General features: G+C 42.4%; 1 protein-coding gene across 10 annotated transcripts in view; it reads left to right on the top strand.

The window, feature by feature from the left end:
* GRIA1 (glutamate ionotropic receptor AMPA type subunit 1) overlaps window positions 1-19945 on the top strand; it is a 318865-nt gene that overhangs the window by 143408 nt on the left and 155512 nt on the right. For 9 of the 10 annotated variants that reach the window (XM_055285547.2, XM_055285552.2, XM_055285548.2 and 6 more), the window contains 2 exons: window positions 14485-14724; window positions 17873-18057. In XM_055285547.2, the coding sequence (XP_055141522.1) occupies window positions 14485-14724; window positions 17873-18057 (425 nt within the window). The remainder of the gene's footprint in view (window positions 1-14484; window positions 14725-17872; window positions 18058-19945) is intronic. The other variant, XM_055285553.2, reaches the window with a different exon arrangement.

The following is a 19945-nucleotide window of genomic DNA, read 5'->3' as shown; positions in this document are numbered from 1 at the left end:
AGGCCCTGAGACTTTCGAAATAGATTAGATCCAGCCCTGTCCTACAGAAGTTCACAGTCTGATGAAGAAGACAGATATGAAAATGTGAAATTATACAATATCGAGATACGTGCTAAGACAGAAAGTACATTAGAACCTTAGAGGAGGAAGTAATGCATTTTTTCTGGAAGGATTGGAAAGCTTTCCACTGGAGTCAACATCTGGCTGGGGTCTTGAAGGATGTGTAGAAGTTTTCCAGGTATGGAGGGGCATTTTTGAGGAGGATATGCAAAAGTATGCAGGCCTGGAAGGAAATGGTTCATATGCAGCTATGTGGGTGGGGCCTCAGGTGATTGGCAAACTGTTAGGAATGAGGCTGGAGAGTGAATCAGGGGCAGGGAGGCTCCTGCTTATGGATCTGTCTGTGAGCGAGTTATGCAAAAGCAGGAAAACTAGTACATTTGCTTCATTTTCATTCTTTCCTCAAATGCTTCCCCCAGTTTCATAGTATACATGTTCCTGTGCCTTATACTCCCTTCTTCCTTGCTTACTGTTTCCTCCAGAATTAATTTAAATCTCAGCCTTTTTCCTGTAACTCTTAATTTTAGCAGGGATATACAAAGAGAACACTCCAGGATAGTGAGAAATGCATTTTTTTCTCCAAATGTCTTCTGGAATTCTGTTACTTAGCAGGAGTTGTTTCCTGCCGTGTTAGGAGAAACTTTGAAAAGCGATTCAAATGTTGGTACAAAGGGAACTAAATACTTGGTAGTGAGGAGCATCTAGGCAGAGAAGGCAACTGAGCTTTTGTTAAAGTCTCAGTGGTTGAAATTGTCCAGGAGGCCTGAGTTTTGGTCCCTGGGCTGGGCAGCATGTGCTCTTGGTTGTCATGCCTCCATTCCTCCTTCCGTAAAATGGTAAAGAAGAAAATGTGTAAGTTAGAGAGGTGAAAGAGTGTTAGAGCTAATTAAATCTCACTTATTTTACTTATGAGGAAGTAACTCCCAAAGAGGAGAAATGACTAAGGTCATATAAAGAAACTGCAGCTAACTTGGTCATTTAGTCACCTAAAGAACCTGCAGCTTACTTGGTCATTTACGCATGTATTCCATTCAGCAGACATGTTTCAGTGCCTCCCATGTGCCAAGCACTGTGGTAGATGCTAGGACAATAGTGATAAGTAAATAAACATGATTCTTGCCCTACTCAGGGAGATGAAATTAAACAAATAAACCAAAAGTTAAACAAAATAATTAAAGATAGAGATAAAGTATGATGGAAAGAAACAAGGTACTGCAATAGAGGATAAAGAATGGGGACCGGGCACGGTGGCTCATTCCTGTAATCCCAGCACTTTGGGAGGCCGAGGCGGGTGGATCACAAGGTCAGAACATCGAGACCATCCTGGCTAACACGGTGAAACCCCGTCTCTACTAAAAATACAAAAAAAATTAGCCAGGCATGATGGCAGGCACCTGTAGTCCCAGCTACTCAGGAGGCTGAGGCAGGAGAATGGCATGAACCCGGGAGGTGGAGCTTGCAGTGAGCCGAGATCATTCCACTGCACTCCAGCCTGGGCAACAGAGTGAGACTCCATCTCAAAAAAAAAAAAAAAAGAAAAAAGAAAAAAAGTAGGATGTGTATTTTAGAGAAGGCCTCTATGAAGAGAGAACATTTTAAGCTGAGATCTGAAGAATACGAAGGGGTCAGCCACTTAAAGAGGGTTGGAAGAGCTTGCTAGGAGATAACAACTTGTGCAAAAGCCTCAAGGCAAGAAAGTTGGGACTGTCCTGAAAGGTAAGAGAAAGACCAGCCTGAAGCCCAGGCAGAGGCGGCATGGCCTGGAAGCAGATGTGGTGGGAGAGATAGGCAGGGCCAGAACTCAGAGCCTTAGAGTTCAAAGTGCCCTTACTGGCAGATTCTTGACTGATCTCACACTCCTGCAGAAAAGGAAAGGCAAGTATACGTGCATTGCAAGACTCTATTGGCCGAGCATTTGTTTCAAATGTCATTTTCACAGCATGCTTTGCTGAGACCATAAATTACAAAAACATAAATAAAAATGATTCAGCTTTGCTTCTGTGTCTACCCCTCAACTTAATTAGTGCTCACAGCTCCAGGAATCAGTTGAGGGCAGGGGTCAGGAGTGAATTCAGATATAGATGAAGTGGGACTTAGTTTCTGGTGTTGCCACTTGGTTTTAAAGATGCAGAACTTCTTATCTTCCATAGCTTTATTTTATCCTTCATTTTTGTCCTTTCACTTCCTCAGTGGATAAATCCTAGCTAGAAGATGAATTTTGCTGATTTAGGGCACCCTCGGGCTGTCCTCTGTAGCTTTCAGTAAAGCTTTGTCTTGATTGACAGATGCTGATCAAGTTCATGGGTATGCATTACAGTGTATGTTTGCTGGTTGGCCTAGGAAAAGCCATTTGCATGTATGATTTTCATGGGAAAAGGGTGGCAAATAAGAAACAAAAGGTTTTTTTTTCTGCCACGCACCCAAGGAACAGAAATTAAGACAGCCAAAGGAAGAGTCTGCCTTCATTTAATGAATGATTTACCTGGTGTTCCTTGCAGTAGTGGTTCATTCATGAACCAGCAGAAGGTGCTTTGTGACTGTGGGGATTGCGGAAATGACTGGGCCAGGAGGGGAAGCTGTAAAGCTAATCTCCCCACAACCCACTTCTCTTTGGCTAATGGCTTTGCTTTTGTTTGTTCTGCTTTGGCTGGTTCACGTGCTAGTTCCCAAAGGCTGCACAAATGCAGAGCTAGGTAGATAAACTCCCTACCAGGGATCTTTAGTGAATCCCACCTCCTAGCCCCAGATGAGGCTGAGTGAACACTCACTCCAGCCTTGGACTGTAGTCTTTACTGTGGCCCCTGAACCTAACCCAAGAATAAGCCTTGTTGACCCAAGGCTCAGACCCCAAGTCTCAGATCCTTTATTTCAAACAGAGCTCCTCACTCCAGTTCCAGACTGAGCCCCTGGCCCAGCATTCCTGGATGAGTCACCACATGTGGTGGAGCCTTGGACTCAAAGGGTCCATCCACAATGTTGTGAGTCCCTTGGTACATATCCACTTTTTGAATGAACCTCTGAGAACCCCTGCCCTCTCAAGACTGGGGTCTCCTCTGCCATCTCATCAGAGTGGCTTTTAGCCATGGAGCAGTGTCATAGCCTCCTCTAGTCCAAAGTTGGCTGGTGCTAAGAAGAGGAAGCCTGGAACTCAGAACCTCTGTCCTTGTGCCAACATGTTAGTTGCAGTCTATCTGTGAGCTTCACAGTCCCATTGATTCTTGTACAGAAATCAGCAAGCAGTGGTCTTCAGTCAAACTGGGACCTCAACAATCGACTTTGGTCCTGTCAGAGTTCCTTTCCCTTACTCTTCTTAAGAGCACCCAGAGTCACCATGAAAGAACCACAAGTGGAAAAGGAATACGTGGGCTCAGACCTGTGTCTGTCCTTGCATGACCCTTGGCTCCTCATCTGTTCATGGGTTTAAAGGTCATCCTTCCTGCCCTGCCTACCTTATTGAGTATTCACAGCAGAAAATGAATGTAAGAGATTGAAAATTGTATAATACACTATAAGTTATTATTACCTCTCCCAAATTGTCAGCATTTCATCCTTGCTATCTAGCAGCAGAATAGTGTAGGGCAGGAGTACAAACTATAGCCCACAGGCCAAACCCAGCTCAAGGCCAGATTTTCTAAATAAAGTTTTATTGAAACACAGCCACACTCATTTGTTTACATATTGTCTTTGGCTGCCTTCATGCTATAAAAATAGCACTGAGTAGTGCAGCAGAGACCATATGGCCCGCAAAATCTAAGATATTAACTGTTTGGCTTTTTGCAGAAAAAGTTTGCCTATACCTGGCATAGAAGAGCAAAGTGAGGACTCTGAAGTTGGAATGCCTGAGTTTGGATTCTGAATCTTCTACTTAATGGCTATATGACCTTGTGCAAGTTAATTAGCTTCAGTTTTCTCTCTATGAAATAAAATAAACATTGTATCCCCACCCTGTGCTATCAAATTAGCATTAAACGAGTAATTTGCTGGGTGCGGTGGCTCACGCCTGTAATCCCAGCACTTTGGGAGGCCAAGGCGGGTGGATCACGAGGTCAGGAGATCAAGACCATCCTGGCTAACACAGTGAAACCCTGTCTCAACTAAAAAAAATACAAAAAATTTAGCCAGGCACAGTGGCGGGCGCCTGTAGTCCCAGCTACTTGGGAGGCTGAGGCAGGAGAATGGCATGAACCCAGGAGGCAGAGCTTGCAGTGAGCCAAGATAGTACCACTGCAGTCTGGCCTGGGCGAAAGAGCGAGACTCTGTCATAAAAAAAAAAAAAAAAAAAAAAAAAAAAAAAACCAGTAATTCATGTAAGGCATTTAGCACTTAGCTTAGTATTTGGCACATAGTGAGTGCTCAGTGTTGGCTGTTGTTATTATCCAAAGAATGAAAGCTCTGGTTTGTGTTGATGGACTCTCAGGGGATGGAGTAGCATGGTTTATGGCACAGGCCATGGAGTAGGACAGAACATTATTTATATCCGAGCTCTGCCACTCACCACATGAATGACTCAGAGAAGATTAATTAATCTCCCTGAACTTCAGCTTCCTCATGCATGAAATAGGAAAAAGAAATTAGAGGGTTATTGTGAAGAGTAAGTGATAAAATGCCTGTGAAGTGCCAAGAATAGAATTTGGAACATAGTAAACACTCAATAGTTGATATAACTACAATAATAAATAAGAAGAATGGTATTTTTCTAAGTAGTACTAGCTTCTCAGAACAAATAGACTGTTGGGGGTGACTACTATGCCAACATCGTGTGAGGTAGGAGGCTCTACTTATCATTAATAATGCTCTGGACACCAGGTTTTGCATATTCCAGGCATATGTAAATTAAAAACACTTTAAAATGGAGTTGTTTAGACAGCTGTCTAGGCTTTTTTCTAGGCCAATAGTCCTTCAAGACCAGGTACCTTTCTGTACTAACAATCCATGACTCTATGACTGTTCTTAGGTGAAGTGATAGGTCAAGGAGAACAGCATACACGTTGAGTCACTCTATGGACCATCCCTGAAAGATCCTCTTCTCATAACAACATGTGGGTACACAGTGATGCTAAGGAGTTCGCCATATGGAGTGAAAATGCTCTCATTTTGAAACCATTCAACATCTTCAGGGTTGAGTTCTGTAATGGGATATAAATCTTCCTTCCTGGGGAGAAATGGCTGAGGAGACTGGGTATTGTAGGTGGACTACATTAAGGCTGGCGGGGTTTGAGTGCCAGCCCAAGAGCACAGCTCTCATTCTCTGTTGGCCTAAGCTAACAGGGAGTGATCAAGTTCAGTGGACTGAAGCACAGGGGAGTATTATGTATCTTCCAGACCTGTGGATGCTAGATGGGTAGCCTAATTTAGAAGAATATGAAACAAGTAACAGCATCATGCAATTTTGGTTATTCCCTACCTAGCTCTGTATGAGTTATTGTTCATTATGTTAGCAGAAAAATGAGGATTTGGAGAGCCTCTTCCTTCAAGGGAGCTTACATCTCATTTCAGGTGAAAAGGCATAAATACACAAAAAGTTACTTGATAATATAAAGTAAAATAATTCATTCAGTGCAAGACATGCCGTGAAAGAAACATGGGTCAACTTAGTATCCATAGATTAAAATTGGTAAATGACTTGCATTCATTCATTTATTCTTATATTCATTCATGTCCAAAAATATTCTGCAGTCATTATGGGAACCCTTCAAAGGGATATGAAGAATAATATAAGCTTTCTGAGGGCAAAGGCATCATCTGTCTTATTCACCACTCTATTCCACAGTGTCTAGCCCATAGAGGAAAGGCAAGGACTGAGTTAGACATAGATCCTTATTTAATACTCAGTGTTTAGATGTATGTAGTTCCTAACACATTTGTGGACATTTGTGGAGCTCCTAACATGATTTTGGGCTCTAATTTATGAAATACTTCAATCAGACCTTTAGAAGACATCTGTTGGTTTGATATGCCCAGCATGCATCTCCTCTCTGTTCACAGCACCTTAATTTTCCTCTGGCTGGTAGCTTAGTAATGTGGATAGTTGTTCTGCTTCCCTTGACCCAGGGGTGGCCCATGCCTAAGCAAGGCTAATCTTGAACTGTATAAACAGTTATCACAAATGGCTGGAGCAATGGTGAGACTCTAAAGAGACTGTCCATGAAATGCTGACATCTAGATTTCTAGAGCTGCTGCAATTTCTGTCTTATATGAGGCACTTTTTCAGCTGGGGCTTCCTCATATCCTTCCAACGTTCTGTTCTTACAAATTATAGACCCTAAACTAATAAAGCATAGGTGTTAGATAAAAATTGATAAGACGCACACATTTCGATGTACATTTAAAAGATGGGTGGAGACTTTCAGTTTATAGCTAGGAGTAGGGAGGTGTAAGGGTCTTTATGAAGGAGATGGCATTTGAGCTTAACTTTTAAAGAATGGAAAGGATCTGCAAAGAAAGAAAGCAGGAGGCCTGTGCAGGCTGAAACAGGGGCATGAGTGTAGGCCCAGAGCCTACAGCCGAGAAACAACTGAAAAACAGCCTGTGCTGGAACTCAGTGAACTCACTGAGCATCCCATGTTTGTCGTGCCATTACACTTAAGTCAGATGTTCCTGTTCCCATTTTCTAGGTTATCCCACTGAGTCACAACAACCTTCCCCTCCATTGTCTCTCATCCATGGACTGGACTTGAGCTATGGGATGTTAGAGAGGAAAGGTCTTGTGAGACCAGCTAGGACTGACCCTGTTAGGCCAAAGTGATGTGCTAGAGCTCTCCAGGCACCCATGCCACACGTGAAGTGCTGGATACCTTAGAGGAGCTCAGTTTTACTTAGAGAGCTATGTGATCTCTTTCTCCTCACCTTCATCTCTACTGCTTTCCTCCTTCCCCCATACCATGTCCACATGGGCCTTCTGTTTCTCAAGCTCTTCAGTCTTGTTCCTGAGCCTCATTCAGAGCCTCTGTTCCATTCCTTCTGCCTGAGACTGTTTCCTTAGCCTTTAGCCTGGCTGGCTCGTTCTTAGGGTTCATTTCTCAGCTCCAATGCTAGTGACACAGAGAGGTCTCCCTGACCATCCTGTCTAAAATAGTCCCGTCAGTCAATCTCACATCATCCCGTTTTATTTTCTTTGTAATATTCGCAGCATCCAAAATGGCCTTGTTTATTCACATGTCATCTCTCTCCCTCTCTAGAGCCTAAGGTCCAAGAGAGCAGGGACTTCTCTTTTTATCCAGTGATGTATACCCCTAGCACCAGCTTGCTGCCTAGCATACACTACATGTTCAGTAAACTCTTGTTGGATGGGTGAATGATTAGGTAGAAGAAAGATGGAGAGAAGAAACAGAAAATTTCAATCTGTAGGACTACACATCTCCAGTGAGTACAAAAGTTCTATTACAGGTACTTCACCAAAACAAAAAAAGTTTGAGAAACACTGATTTAGTTTAAACTCCGTTATCCAGAGAGGAAAAATGCAGCCCAGAGTGGAGAAGGGACTTGTTCACAGACGTGCTTCTTTGCACTTACTTCTCCACTATCATGTCAGGCACCTGAAGATTTTTATAAGGGAAGCTCCAGTTGATCAGTCTGTTTGCCCTGGCCCCCTGCCCTTGGTTACATTATGTCAGCCCACAGGGTGAGTCTAAATTCCAGGACCAGTGAGCCCAGCCTTGTTCTAATTCTTAGCCTCATATGCAGTACCACATCTCATTGGCTTTCACTGCCTAGTAATTAAGACCCATGCTTAATAATAAAAACACAAATATGACCTGGGAGGATGGCTTTTCTTCCACATCCACTTTTGCAGCCATCTTCCAACTGGGCACCAGTGCCTGGATGACGAGAGTTCTTGGGAGGCTCAGATGAATCCAAAACCAAAGTGAAATGCTACATTGACACATGACACAGTGACTTAACTCCTCCAGCCCGGGCAAGGCCCTTGGCAACCTAGTCCCCACCCATCTCCAACTCTGTGCCATACCCCGACCCCAGTCATACTGGTGTTTCTGGAGATTTTCTGTTGTGCCCTTCTCTTTTATCTTGGTGCTTTGGATAAAGTGGTCCCTCTATCTAGATACAGGAACAAGGTGCTTAACACTGTGCCCGGCCTCTGCTAAAGGACCCAGTTAACAATGACTATAATAGCAGTTATGATCATTTATCCTGTGGCTGATCCCTTTATTACTCTCTCAAATCACCCTTTATTTTCCCTAATGTAAAACTCACTGAACTCTTGCTTAAGCTCTGTGAAGGTAGAAAACATGTCTGTCTTGTGTAATTGTGGTTCCCCAATTTTCTGGCAATATTAGTTTCTGGTGCCAATAAATATCTGTTGAATTTACTAAATAAATGATAACATTGTATCTAGTAAATGACAGACACCCTGGACATGTCTCAGAATCCTAAGTAAATGTGATATTGTTTAAGGGCTTGGGGATGATTTATATCTATTGTGGTAATTCTTTGCATGTCAGCATTATATCTAGGATGCAAGAGAATATAAAAAGGGATGGATAGGCACTCTTATTGTCCTCTGAGTGATGGAAATAAAGCACATCATTTGATGTCACAACATTAGAGTCAGATGATCAAGAACGTGATTCCCACCAATAAGGATAGAATTATTCCAGGAGGGGAACGAGTGCCTGAAAGTCCCCCCATTCACACATACTTTTAATCTCCCTCCCCTAAAATGAAGCTGTCCTGTCACCTCATTGTCCGCTATTTACAATGAGGCTGCCACATTCCCAGGGACTGGAGCCAGGAGCCAAGGAGAAATGTCAGTGTGAGAGGCCTTAAATGAAGTGACAATAAAAAAGGAGTTGCTAATGCCAGGAGTTCCCTCTCTGGGAGAGAGCTGTCAGGGCCAGTGCCCAGGGCTGGGATATTTATTGATACTAAGTGGATGATGCCCTAACCAGGAGTGATTATCAAAGAGGTTTGAGTGAGGTGGGGATGGAATTGGACAGCCCACGCCGTGCAGTGTGTGGGATTTCCTGCTCTTACTGGTTCCTGCCCTCCTGCCTCCCCAAGAGGGAATTCCTGGCCTCGTTTTCTACTCACTCTGATTGTTGGACACGCTCTGCTACAGAGTTTCTTGGAGGCAGGGCCCTGAGAATCTGACACTCTGGCAGGGTTCCCTGAATGCTCTCTCTATCTCTGCCAGGCCTTTGCTGTTGCTGTTCCTTCTACCCATATACAGTACTCTTTATGCACATGTAACTGTACCAAAACCCCTCTCCTGGCTGATTCCTCCTTATCTTTCAGTGTCAAAGCTGGCACTTCCTCTTAGAAGCTTTCTTTGAGGTCCCCAAAGGCTGGGGTTAGGTGTCCCTGCCTGCTGAACTCATCCTTAACATAGCATGTAGACTGAATTGCTATTGCCTACGTAATTGTCAGTCTCTCCCATTGTCAAAGCAACAATCCCAAAGTGGTTGGATGGGCTGGTTTACCATTGTATCTCCATTGCCTAACATAGTGTCTTCACAAGTGCCAGATACTGGGTGTTGAATGGTGGGTGGATGGATAGATGGACGAAAGAATAGGTGTGTATGTGTATAGACTTCCCAGGGATGAGACAGGAATACATCAAACATACCACTCAATTTTATTTGCTTATATTTCAATAGATTCTAATGTAGTAATGCCTCTTTATCTGGCATCAGGGGAAGACAGCGTGCTACATGAGAGGATTTTCCAGAAACTGAAGCTGACCCTTGTCCCAAGACTATTTCAAACATCCATGACATATCACAGACATTAAGGACTCAAGCTCTGTAGTCAGACTGGTAGAGGTCATCTCTCAGCTTGCCTTGTGCTGTTTCTAGACCTCACTTCTCCAATTTGAAACCCACCTCAGGGAATGAAAGGAGTTAATGTAGGGAAATGTCCTTGGCACAGTGTCTGGCACTTGGCAGGTGTTGAAGTATCAGCTCTTAATTATTACTATCAGAAAGCATTACAGGCCAGGCACAGTGGCTCACACCTCTAATCCCAGCACTTTAAGAGGCTGAGGTGGGAGGATCGCTTGAGACCAGGAGTTCAAGACCAGCCTGCGCAACATAATGAGATCCCATCTCTACAGTTTGGAGCTGCAGTGAGCCATGATGGCACCACTGCATCCAGCCCAGGTGATGGAGCCAGACCCTGTTTCAAAAAAAAAAAAAAAAAAAAGAGGAAGAAAGAGAACACTATATTCAAGTGCCTTCTAAATGGCAAATACTGCGTTTCATCCCAGCAACATGATGGAAGTCTGTGCATTAACCCAGTACACACAGAGCTCTGATTCTGAAAAATGCCACATCTCTTCCTCCTACTTGTCATATCTGACAATGTAGTCTCCATCTCTGGCTCCCTTTCTAGTCTGCCTCCTTTCATCTCTCTACTGGGTAACTTATTCACACAGCAGGTTAAAAGTTGTGTCTTAACACTTAAGACTCCAAATGCATCTATTCAGAAGTCACAAAGGTAAATCTGTTCGGGAAAGTGAGATATGGGCTGAGGCACAACTTCTGCAGAGTAGTGATCTTTGCAAAGAGGTAAGAAAAGCAGGTTGTAGGCAGGAGGGGGACAGCTAGTGCAGGATCCCAGGATTTTGTTACAAGGGAATCCAAGAACTCAGAGACTTACCTGCTTACTGGATTTGAAAAAGTGCACTGGGGGTTGCTAAAATTTGACTAAATAACTAAAATGTTGTTGAATCAGTAAACATTCTCTAATCAATTAGACTAGACTCTAGAATGTCAGAGTCTGAACAGGCATTAAACATTATAGAGATCAAACAATCATTTCACAGATGGGAAACCTGAGGCCTAGGAGAGCGTGGGATTTACTTAAAGTCATACAAGTACTCTATAATGATAAAACCAAAACAGAGAATCGTCCAGGTCTTCTGACAGCTAGCCTAGTACTTTGTCTACAGAACCATATCATCTCGTCTGATTGCACATTTGTTGTGACAGATTCAAAGTAGATATAATACCTCACAACTACTAATTATATTTATCAACATTTAACCAATGACTGCCTTCTCCCACAGGCCTTGGGCCTATAGGGTCTGTCTGTCTGTCTGTCTGTTTCTGTCTCTCTTTCTTTTTCTTCCTCTTTCTCTGCTGTTGCTTAGGTTTGGCTGAAGTGTAGAAATGGTCTGACAGTCAGGCACTGAGCAACTCTGGGAGCCAGGGTTCACTCAAGTAAATCCAGGCCAGGCTACCTCCAAGCCATGCTCTTTTAGGGAGTAGTGGGTAAATGCACCCTCTTAGCCTTAGAGTTGAAAAAGCACTCTGTTTAAGGTAAGAGATGTTTGCAGAAGGGGAAAATGAGGAGATAATTTGAAGGGGAAAATGTCCTGGCCTTCTGTGTGTCTAAGGATTTGTTGTGTCTGCCTGCTCCCATTTTGTCCACCCCCATCTCACCCTTTCCTACTTCACTTCTAAAGTCCTAGCAAGAAACACCATCCATGAGGGCCCCAGAGGCCCAACTAAATGTGTGAAACCAAGTAGATGACATGAGGGAATAGATCTGGATCATAAGATTTATATCCTGTAGGATAATATTTTATTGCAGAAAGGGGAGAGAAGAGATCCTAAAAATACTGTAGAGAGCATATTATAATATTTTAATGAGGTTTATGTGCTCCCCATATACACTTTACCCTGGATGATGGTTTGTGCATTTTGACAAATCTATATTTAACATTGGGAGAATAATACACGATGTATGCTTCCTGGTAGAGAAATCGTATTTATGGAAATCTTTATTCTAGTTATTACAATAGACATTTAAAGACAGTGCCTATTGTGGGCTGTGGATAGATAGAGTGTCCTCATTAGGGTGGAGGAGAAAATAGTGTGAGTGGCAGAGGATAAATGGCTACCTTAGAAGACAACAACCCAGGCAGGGGAGCAAGTGGTTCAGGGTAACCCAACAGTCACATCTCTGGTTGGGTTCAGCTCCTCCTCAGCCCCTACTGCAGGTCATATGCCCTCATCAAGCACTCATCATTCATTTATTCATCAAATATTTATTAAGCATCTACCATGTCCCAGACACCCTGCTGGCTTTTGGGCACAAAGAAGCATGTCCTAATTTTCAGGGAATTCACGTTGACCAAAACAGCCACACATATATACAAATAAAGAAAATTATTTTAGATAAAATAATTAAAGAATGGGAAATAAGACAGAGTGATGTGACACAGACTGATGAGGGGTCACTATTTAGAAGAGGTGATGAAGCAAGATCTATACAAAGAGGTGAGATTTGGGCTGAGGCACAACTGCTACAAAGGAGTGATGTTTGCAAAGAGGTAAGGGAAGAGCATTGCAGGCAGGAGGGGAACAGCTGGTGCAGAGTCTCCCAGGCAGAATGAGCTCGGAGCCCAGAGGAACAGAGCGAAAGCCAGTGTGGCTACAGCAGGCAGCGAGTAGAAGAGGGATGTAAGTTAGGTGAAGTCAGAGGAGCAGGCTATTCATGCTCTGTGTGATGGTCAGATGTTGAGACTTTTCCTGTGTGCAATGGGAAAACTTTGACTGGATTTGCACAAGGAGGAAGAACAATGTGTTTTGTTTGTTTTGTCTTTGTTGTTTAAATAAGATCTCTCTGGCTTCAGGGTAGAGAATTGATTTTGTCACTGAAAACCAAATGTCATAAAGCTCAAGGCCATGAACACCACCTTCAGATACCAGGAGGGCTATAGAATGGGTCAAGAGCAAGAATTGTGTGAAACCAGAATCTCAGTAACTAGAAGTATGCAAGCAGATGTTCATGATCACCTGCCAGGTTTCCTGCAGATGGTATGCTGGTTTTCAGTGGGAGTAGCACAGATGGGTTATATGATTCAGCTGCAATCTTTAAGAGATTATGACCTTTAAAGCCCATTATCTCTAGGGACAAACAGAAAACAGAGACTCACAGTAGACAATTAGGTACCACTCGTTAATTGCATTCTTTATTGCAGCATGGCCCAAAAGATTTTCAATAACATTTCAAAAGTATTCACCAAAAAGTGTCCTGGAGGCAAATAGATTTGACAAAATCTGGGATAAAAATGGGTAGAATTCTTCACAATCTTTTATGCAGCTAATGTGAAGTATGAAGCTCTAAAACAGGGACAAAGTATGCACCATTTCCCAAATTATTTGACCAAAGAAGACTTTTATTTTTAAAGCAGCATATTGCGGGGCTATAGTTTCATGAAACCTTCTGGGCAATGGTCACATAGTGTAATTTGAGATCCCATACACAGTGGCAATGTGGGGTTCTGGAAGCAGGTGATATGGTAAAAAGAGTAAAGGATCTAAGAGCATTAACTTTTTCATCTTAAAAGAAAACATAATAATACCTAAGTCACAAGGATGTGATGAGGACTAAATAGCCTAATATATGTAAAAGGACCACAAAGCACTCTAAAATACTGTTCTCATGACAAGGATGAATGACTTTCCTCACCATCCACCTTGGAAGGGCAATTTTTAGGCATTGAAGATGGCCTTAGGGTTGATCTCACTGGGGCAAAGATTATGAACTCTCATCCTATATCATATAGTAAAACAAAGTTTATGAGCTGACTGACTTGGAGTTTAATCCCATGACCTTGGTCTTATTAGCATTATATTTTAACTAGAAGTATAATCAACCACAAACCAGGATTGGTAACTGCATTGGGATCCTACAGAATCGATCCTGTGGGTATGTTCTCACAGCTAAGCTATTACTATGGCTGATACACTGAAGGGTCTGAAAATCAGCTACCAAGATGTACAAGCACAAAATGAACATTAGCAGACAAATGAACACTCAGAGTTAAGGGCTAGACTGGGAAAATCAGCACTTGTTTTCTTAAACGTGTATCAGCAGCAATAGCTGGATTCTTCCTGTGGCACCTTTTTATGCTTTGCCTTTAATTGAGAGACAATGTGAGGGAAAGATCATTAGATTAAGAGTCACGATATCTGCCCAAGTCATATGTCCTACCTGTGCTACCTTGAACATGTTCATTAAATTTCTGAGCCTTGGTTTCTCCCCTTTAAAACAATGACCCAGTCATCCCTTTCTAACCTCAACAGGGTCATTGTAGAGATCAAGTAAGGTAATAGATGAAAGTGTCTTATATACATGGCTGCTGTAATTAATAACCATGACAACTTCTGGCTTGTAATAGATACCTAATAAAATTGGATTTACACAGATGAATGAGGTGTCGAACAGGTGAATGTGTGGGTGGGGTGGTTAGATGGGTAGGATGGTTGGACAGTTGGATAGATTGGTGTGTCGAAAGGATGAATGGATGGATTGGTTTGTTGGATGGGTAGATGGATAGATGACAGTTGGGTGGATAATTGATGGGTCGGATGGATGAACTAGTGGATGGATTCATTTTGGAGTCATCTGACCACTTTTTGCAAGCCTCTATTCATTAATCCTTCTCTTCTCTTGTAGTCTGTTCCCAGTTCTCCAAAGGAGTCTATGCCATCTTTGGGTTTTATGAACGTAGGACTGTCAACATGCTGACCTCCTTTTGTGGGGCCCTCCATGTCTGCTTCATTACACCGAGCTTTCCCGTTGATACATCCAATCAGTTTGTCCTTCAGCTGCGCCCTGAACTGCAGGATGCCCTCATCAGCATCATTGACCATTACAAGTGGCAGAAATTTGTCTACATTTATGATGCCGACCGGGGTAAGCCAAGGGTTAGGGGAGGGAGACTTCTGAGGGATGGAGAGAAAATTACCAGCAGAAAGGAGAATGACGCCTCACTGCTTCCCTGAAAAATACGGGAAAATTATCCAAAATGCTTTATTTCTGAGAAATCTGACTGATTTATCAGTAGCTGACCTCTAATTCAGTTTGGAAACGCATTCTGAGAATAATTCTCTTAATGCACCATGTCACTCTACAGTTCACTAAGCTTTCATGGCTCCTGAGTCCAAACTCAATGCAAAAGAACCTCAGACTTTGGAGTCAGACAGCTCTGGATCTGAAACCTAGGTTCTGTCCTCTCCAGCTATTTGACTTTGGACAAACTCTGCCTCAATTTCAGCATTTATATAATGGGGATAAAATTCTCTATGCCTTCATTTTCTCATGCCGATAATGAGGATAAAAACAATATCTATCTTATAAAGGGTTTGTGAAACTGAATGAGATGACTATGAAGTGTTCAGTGCCGCAACATAGTAAAAACTCAAAATTCTTTCTCTGTTTTAGATGTTATCATCCTCATCATCATCCTCATCATAATCTTCATCCTTCTCTGGGCTTTCTAATTCTTCCTCCTTTGAATTTGACATCACATTTTCCAAATGTTTTCTATACTTTTTCTTCTCTATGTCTTTCCTCATGTTATTCCAGTTTTCTGGAATGCACTTCCCTTCTCCAATTTACATCTGTAAATCCTTCTCCTCTTTTGCAGGCTGTCCCTATTCCCCAGTTCTCTGGATGGGAGCACTCTCTCCAACTCCTGTGATGTTTGTCTTGTAATGTCCTACCTTCTCATTGTATACTAAATAGTCTTGTAATAATTTAGTCACTACTGGTGTAAACAAATAAATGGGTCATGCAAGGCCTGAAAGGTGAGACAGAGGAGTACAGTACTGATGTGGTTGCCTGCAGGGAGTCTTAGAAAACTTTTGAGTTGGAGAGAGGTTTGTGAAAGTGATTTTTCAGGCAGTTAGGCAGGCGTTGTTCAGATGGGAAGGAGCCAACAGAAGAAGAAACCAGGAACACCCTATTTTCTTTGATTTTCCCTTCACTGTCCCCACTTTGATGACTTCCCTTCTCAGACTGCGACTATTGCAGGGGTCACCTGGAAGTCTATTTCAGGACAGCTTTGCAGCATAATGAAGCTGGAGGCCTGAAAGTAATAAAGCCAGAAAAATGTACCTTTGCTTGTGGGAGATCATCTCTGGGGTCAGCAGAAGCACTCACACTCTCAAAAGAGCTCCACCTACCTCAGAACTCAGAGCTCAGAGCTCTGCCATTTGTCAGCTGTGTGACCTTGGACTAATGACTAAATCTCTCTGAGCCTCAATTTCCACACTGTAAAATAGGGATAATAATAGTTATCTACCTTGAAAGATTAAGTGAATTAAAACTAGTAGAACAGTGCCAGACACACAGTATATTTTCAGTAAATGTTAGTCTCAAACTCATCAAACGACTTGTACTGAAAAGGGAACAAAGATAGGAAGGCATAGCAGAACAAAGCTACAGATGATTCTTGAGGCCAGATACCATATTGGTCACTGCGGAAGAGGTTAGCAGTGTTACTGAAAGTCAGAAATGACATACATACAAAAAATTAATCCATGCAAGATCAAAATAATATCCATAAATAATTAATAATGACACCCCCCCTCCAAAATGTTCATGTTGCGATCACTAGAACCTGCAAATATGTCTATGTTGCATGGCAAAGGAAAACGAAGGCTGCAGATGGGATGAAGCTTGCTAAACTATTGACCTTTAATAGGGTGATTATCCTGGATTATGTTGGGGGGACACAATATAATCACAAGGTCCTTAAATGTGGAAGTTGGAGTCAGAAGAGTCAGTGTCAGAGTGGTGCAGTGTGAGAAAGACTCGACCACCATTACTGGCCTTGAAGATGGAAGGGGCCGTATGCCAAGAAATGCAGGTAGCCTCTAGAAGTTGGAAAGGCAAGAGAGTGGATTCTACCCTAGAACCTTTGGACACCAACACAGCCCTGCAGACACCTTGATTTTAGCCTGGGACACCTATCTCAAGCATCTTACCTTAAGAGCTGTAAGATAGTACATTTGTGTTGTTTTAAGCCACTAAGTGTGTGATGACTTGTTAAAGCAGCAACAGGAAACTAACACACCATCTAATTCTCCAAGAAGAAACAAAGCAGCATTGAGTAATGGCCTCTCTACTCACTTAGCTATAAATCAGAAGAAAGTAGTTTAATTCAGGACACATTTTATTTATTTAGTTAGTTAGTTAGTCGAGACAGAGTTTCACTCTTGTCACCCAGGCTGGAGTGCAATGGCATGATGTGGGCTCACTGCAACCTCTGCCTCCCAGGTACAAGCAATTCTCCTGCCTCAGCCTACCAGTTACTGGGATTACAGGCATCTGCCACCATGCCTGGCTAATTTTTGTAATTTTTTTTTAGTAGAGATGGGGTTTCATCATGTTTGCCAGGCTGGTCTCGAACTCCTGACCTCAGGTGATCCACCCACCTCGGCCTCCCAAAGTGCTGGGATTACAGACATGAGCCACTGGGCCTGGCCCACCAGGACACTTATTAAACACTTACTGTGTGAGAGACAAAGTATTAGGTATTAAAGATACTATATTGAACATTCACAAATTTGATCAGCAGTTATTAGGTGACCATTTAGATGCTAGGTTGGCACATTTAATAAGCAGTTACTGAGTGCCGAATAAAACTAACAGCTAATATTTATAAAACCCTTGCAGGTGTCAGGCTCTGCTATGTATCAAACATTCTCACTCAATCCTCATAATGACATTATGAGGTGAGCATTATTTACACCACACTTTACCTTTGAAGAAACTGAAGTTTGAAGAGGCTAATGAGCCTGCACAAGGTCATTTAGCCATATGTTGGATTTGAGCCTCAGATTGTTTTTTAATCACTAGTTCTACCATCTATGTTCAGAAACACCCAGTGCCTGACCTCACAGAGTTCAGACTTTTGCAGCCAGAGAAAACTAAAACTGAGTTTGGCAGAAGAGTGGGTTTGGGGATAGCCAGGGGAGGTAGGTGCCTGATGGGAGTGGGTGGTGCCCACAAATCCTGATTGTCTGTCATTTCTCTATTCTACTCATCCGAACTTTAGGCTTATCCGTCCTGCAGAAAGTCCTGGACACAGCTGCCGAGAAGAACTGGCAGGTGACAGCAGTCAACATTTTGACAACCACAGAGGAGGGATACCGGATGCTCTTTCAGGACTTGGAGAAGAAAAAGGAGCGGCTGGTGGTGGTGGACTGTGAATCAGAACGCCTCAATGCTATCTTGGGCCAGGTAGTGAAAGCAGCAAGGGCTCAGGGTGGGTGTGGGAGGTTATTCAGGAATAGCTAGACACACTTTTGCCTTGGGTGTTATAAAGAGGATTATAAAGAGGGTTCGTGACTAGGTGAGACTAGAAGACCTCTATCTCATTTTCTATAATTCACAAAATTTAATTCTGAAATAGCACAAACAATGGGAGCCTTGACATAGGGCTTCAAATGGTTCTCAGACCTGTTAACTCCAATGTATCCCTTTATTGTAAAAAAAAAAAAAAAAAAAAAAAAAAAAAAAAAAAAATGCTGGATGCAGTGGCTCAGGCCTGTAATCTCAGCACTTTGAGAGGCTGAGACAGGCAGATCACCTGAGGTCAGGAGTTCAAGACCAGCCTAGCCAACATGGTGAAACCCTGTCTCCACTAAAAAAAAAAAAAAAAAAAATTAGCCTGGTGTCGTGGCATGTACCCGTAATCCCAGCTACTCGGGAGGGTGAGACAGTGAGGCAGGAGAATCCCTTGAACCTGGGAGGTGGAGGTTGCAGTGAGCCAAGATTGTGCCACTGCACTCCAGCCTAGGCAACAGAGTAAGACTCCATCTCGAAAAATAATAAAAAATAATAATGATAAATTACATTCCATTTTAGAGTTTATGAAATGTTATCATGTTAGGAACACAGCTTATAGGGCCAAATTTCTGGGTTCGACTCTGGACTCTGTCACTCATGATCCAGGGTTTGGCATCTCATTCTTTTCACCTACTTACCTGTTTTAAAAGGCTAAGGAAGCAGCAGCCACCTTTCTTTCTATTGTTTCCTTGAACATGCCCTTCACTTTGAGAAATCAATTGATGGTACATTCTTCTATAAACAGACATTGTAACTTCAACAGTCTTGAGCTAGATCTCTCTAAACTGTGCTTCCCCGGTCTCAGAACAAAAGCACATGGCCACCACAGAATTAGCAGGATTTTTTGTAGATTCCTTATCTTTTTAAACTACATTTATGTATTCGAATTCAGAGATAGCAAGGTAGCAGACATTGCAATAACTTTTGAACAGTGTCATACAATAAAATTCATAGTTTTAGGTACTTGACAACATGACAAAGTTTGTTAATGGCCTTCAAGACCACTGGGGCCCTCACAGAGAATCTCAGTACTAGGACAGCTATTACTCAGAGGCCTCAGCAATAGAACAGGGAGAGAGTTTGGATGTTATGGATTCTTTAAGGCACTAACTGTTCTACTTTATAAAGTATAAATTTGGCCTTCCCTCTTGGAAAGAGAAACCCAGCAAAACTTGTTCCACTGAGATGGAAGTTCCCTGGGCCGGAGTCAGGGATTTGAATTGCAGTTTTCAATTCAGGCAGGATAAGATAATAGTTAAGAGCAGAGATAAAACCAGACTGGCTAGGGTTCAAATCCTAGCTCTAGTATTTACTGGCTTTGTGACCTTGACCAGGTTTTTAATCTTTCTGCATCTCAAGTTCTTGATCTGTAAAATGGGCATCATCATCATAATAATAGCCACCTTTAGAGGGCTCTTGTGAGAATTAAAAGAATCAATACAAGTGAAGCACTTAGAACAGAGTCTGCCCCACAGTAAGTGGTACATGCAAGCATTTGCCTATTTTTGCTATTCCTAGTGCCTACTAGGACCGGCTTCTTGAGTCACTTCCTCCCTTGGGCATAAGTGAATCCATCTGTAAAACATGAATGAAGGCCTCTGTTCTATAAAACTGATAAAAAGGCAAGATAACATAGTCGATGGAAAAAGTGCCAAATGATAATGACATATTAATAGACAGATGACCTATTGTATATTGTTCTATGGTACAGACAATTGCCATTGCTACTATTTTTTGAGTGTGTGTGGTATACCAGATACTATGCCAAGCCCTTTTCATG

Source organism: Symphalangus syndactylus, chromosome 7 (genome assembly GCF_028878055.3).
Source record: "Symphalangus syndactylus isolate Jambi chromosome 7, NHGRI_mSymSyn1-v2.1_pri, whole genome shotgun sequence".
Lineage (NCBI taxonomy): Eukaryota > Metazoa > Chordata > Mammalia > Primates > Hylobatidae > Symphalangus > Symphalangus syndactylus.
This window is presented reverse-complemented; position numbering and strand designations above follow the sequence as displayed.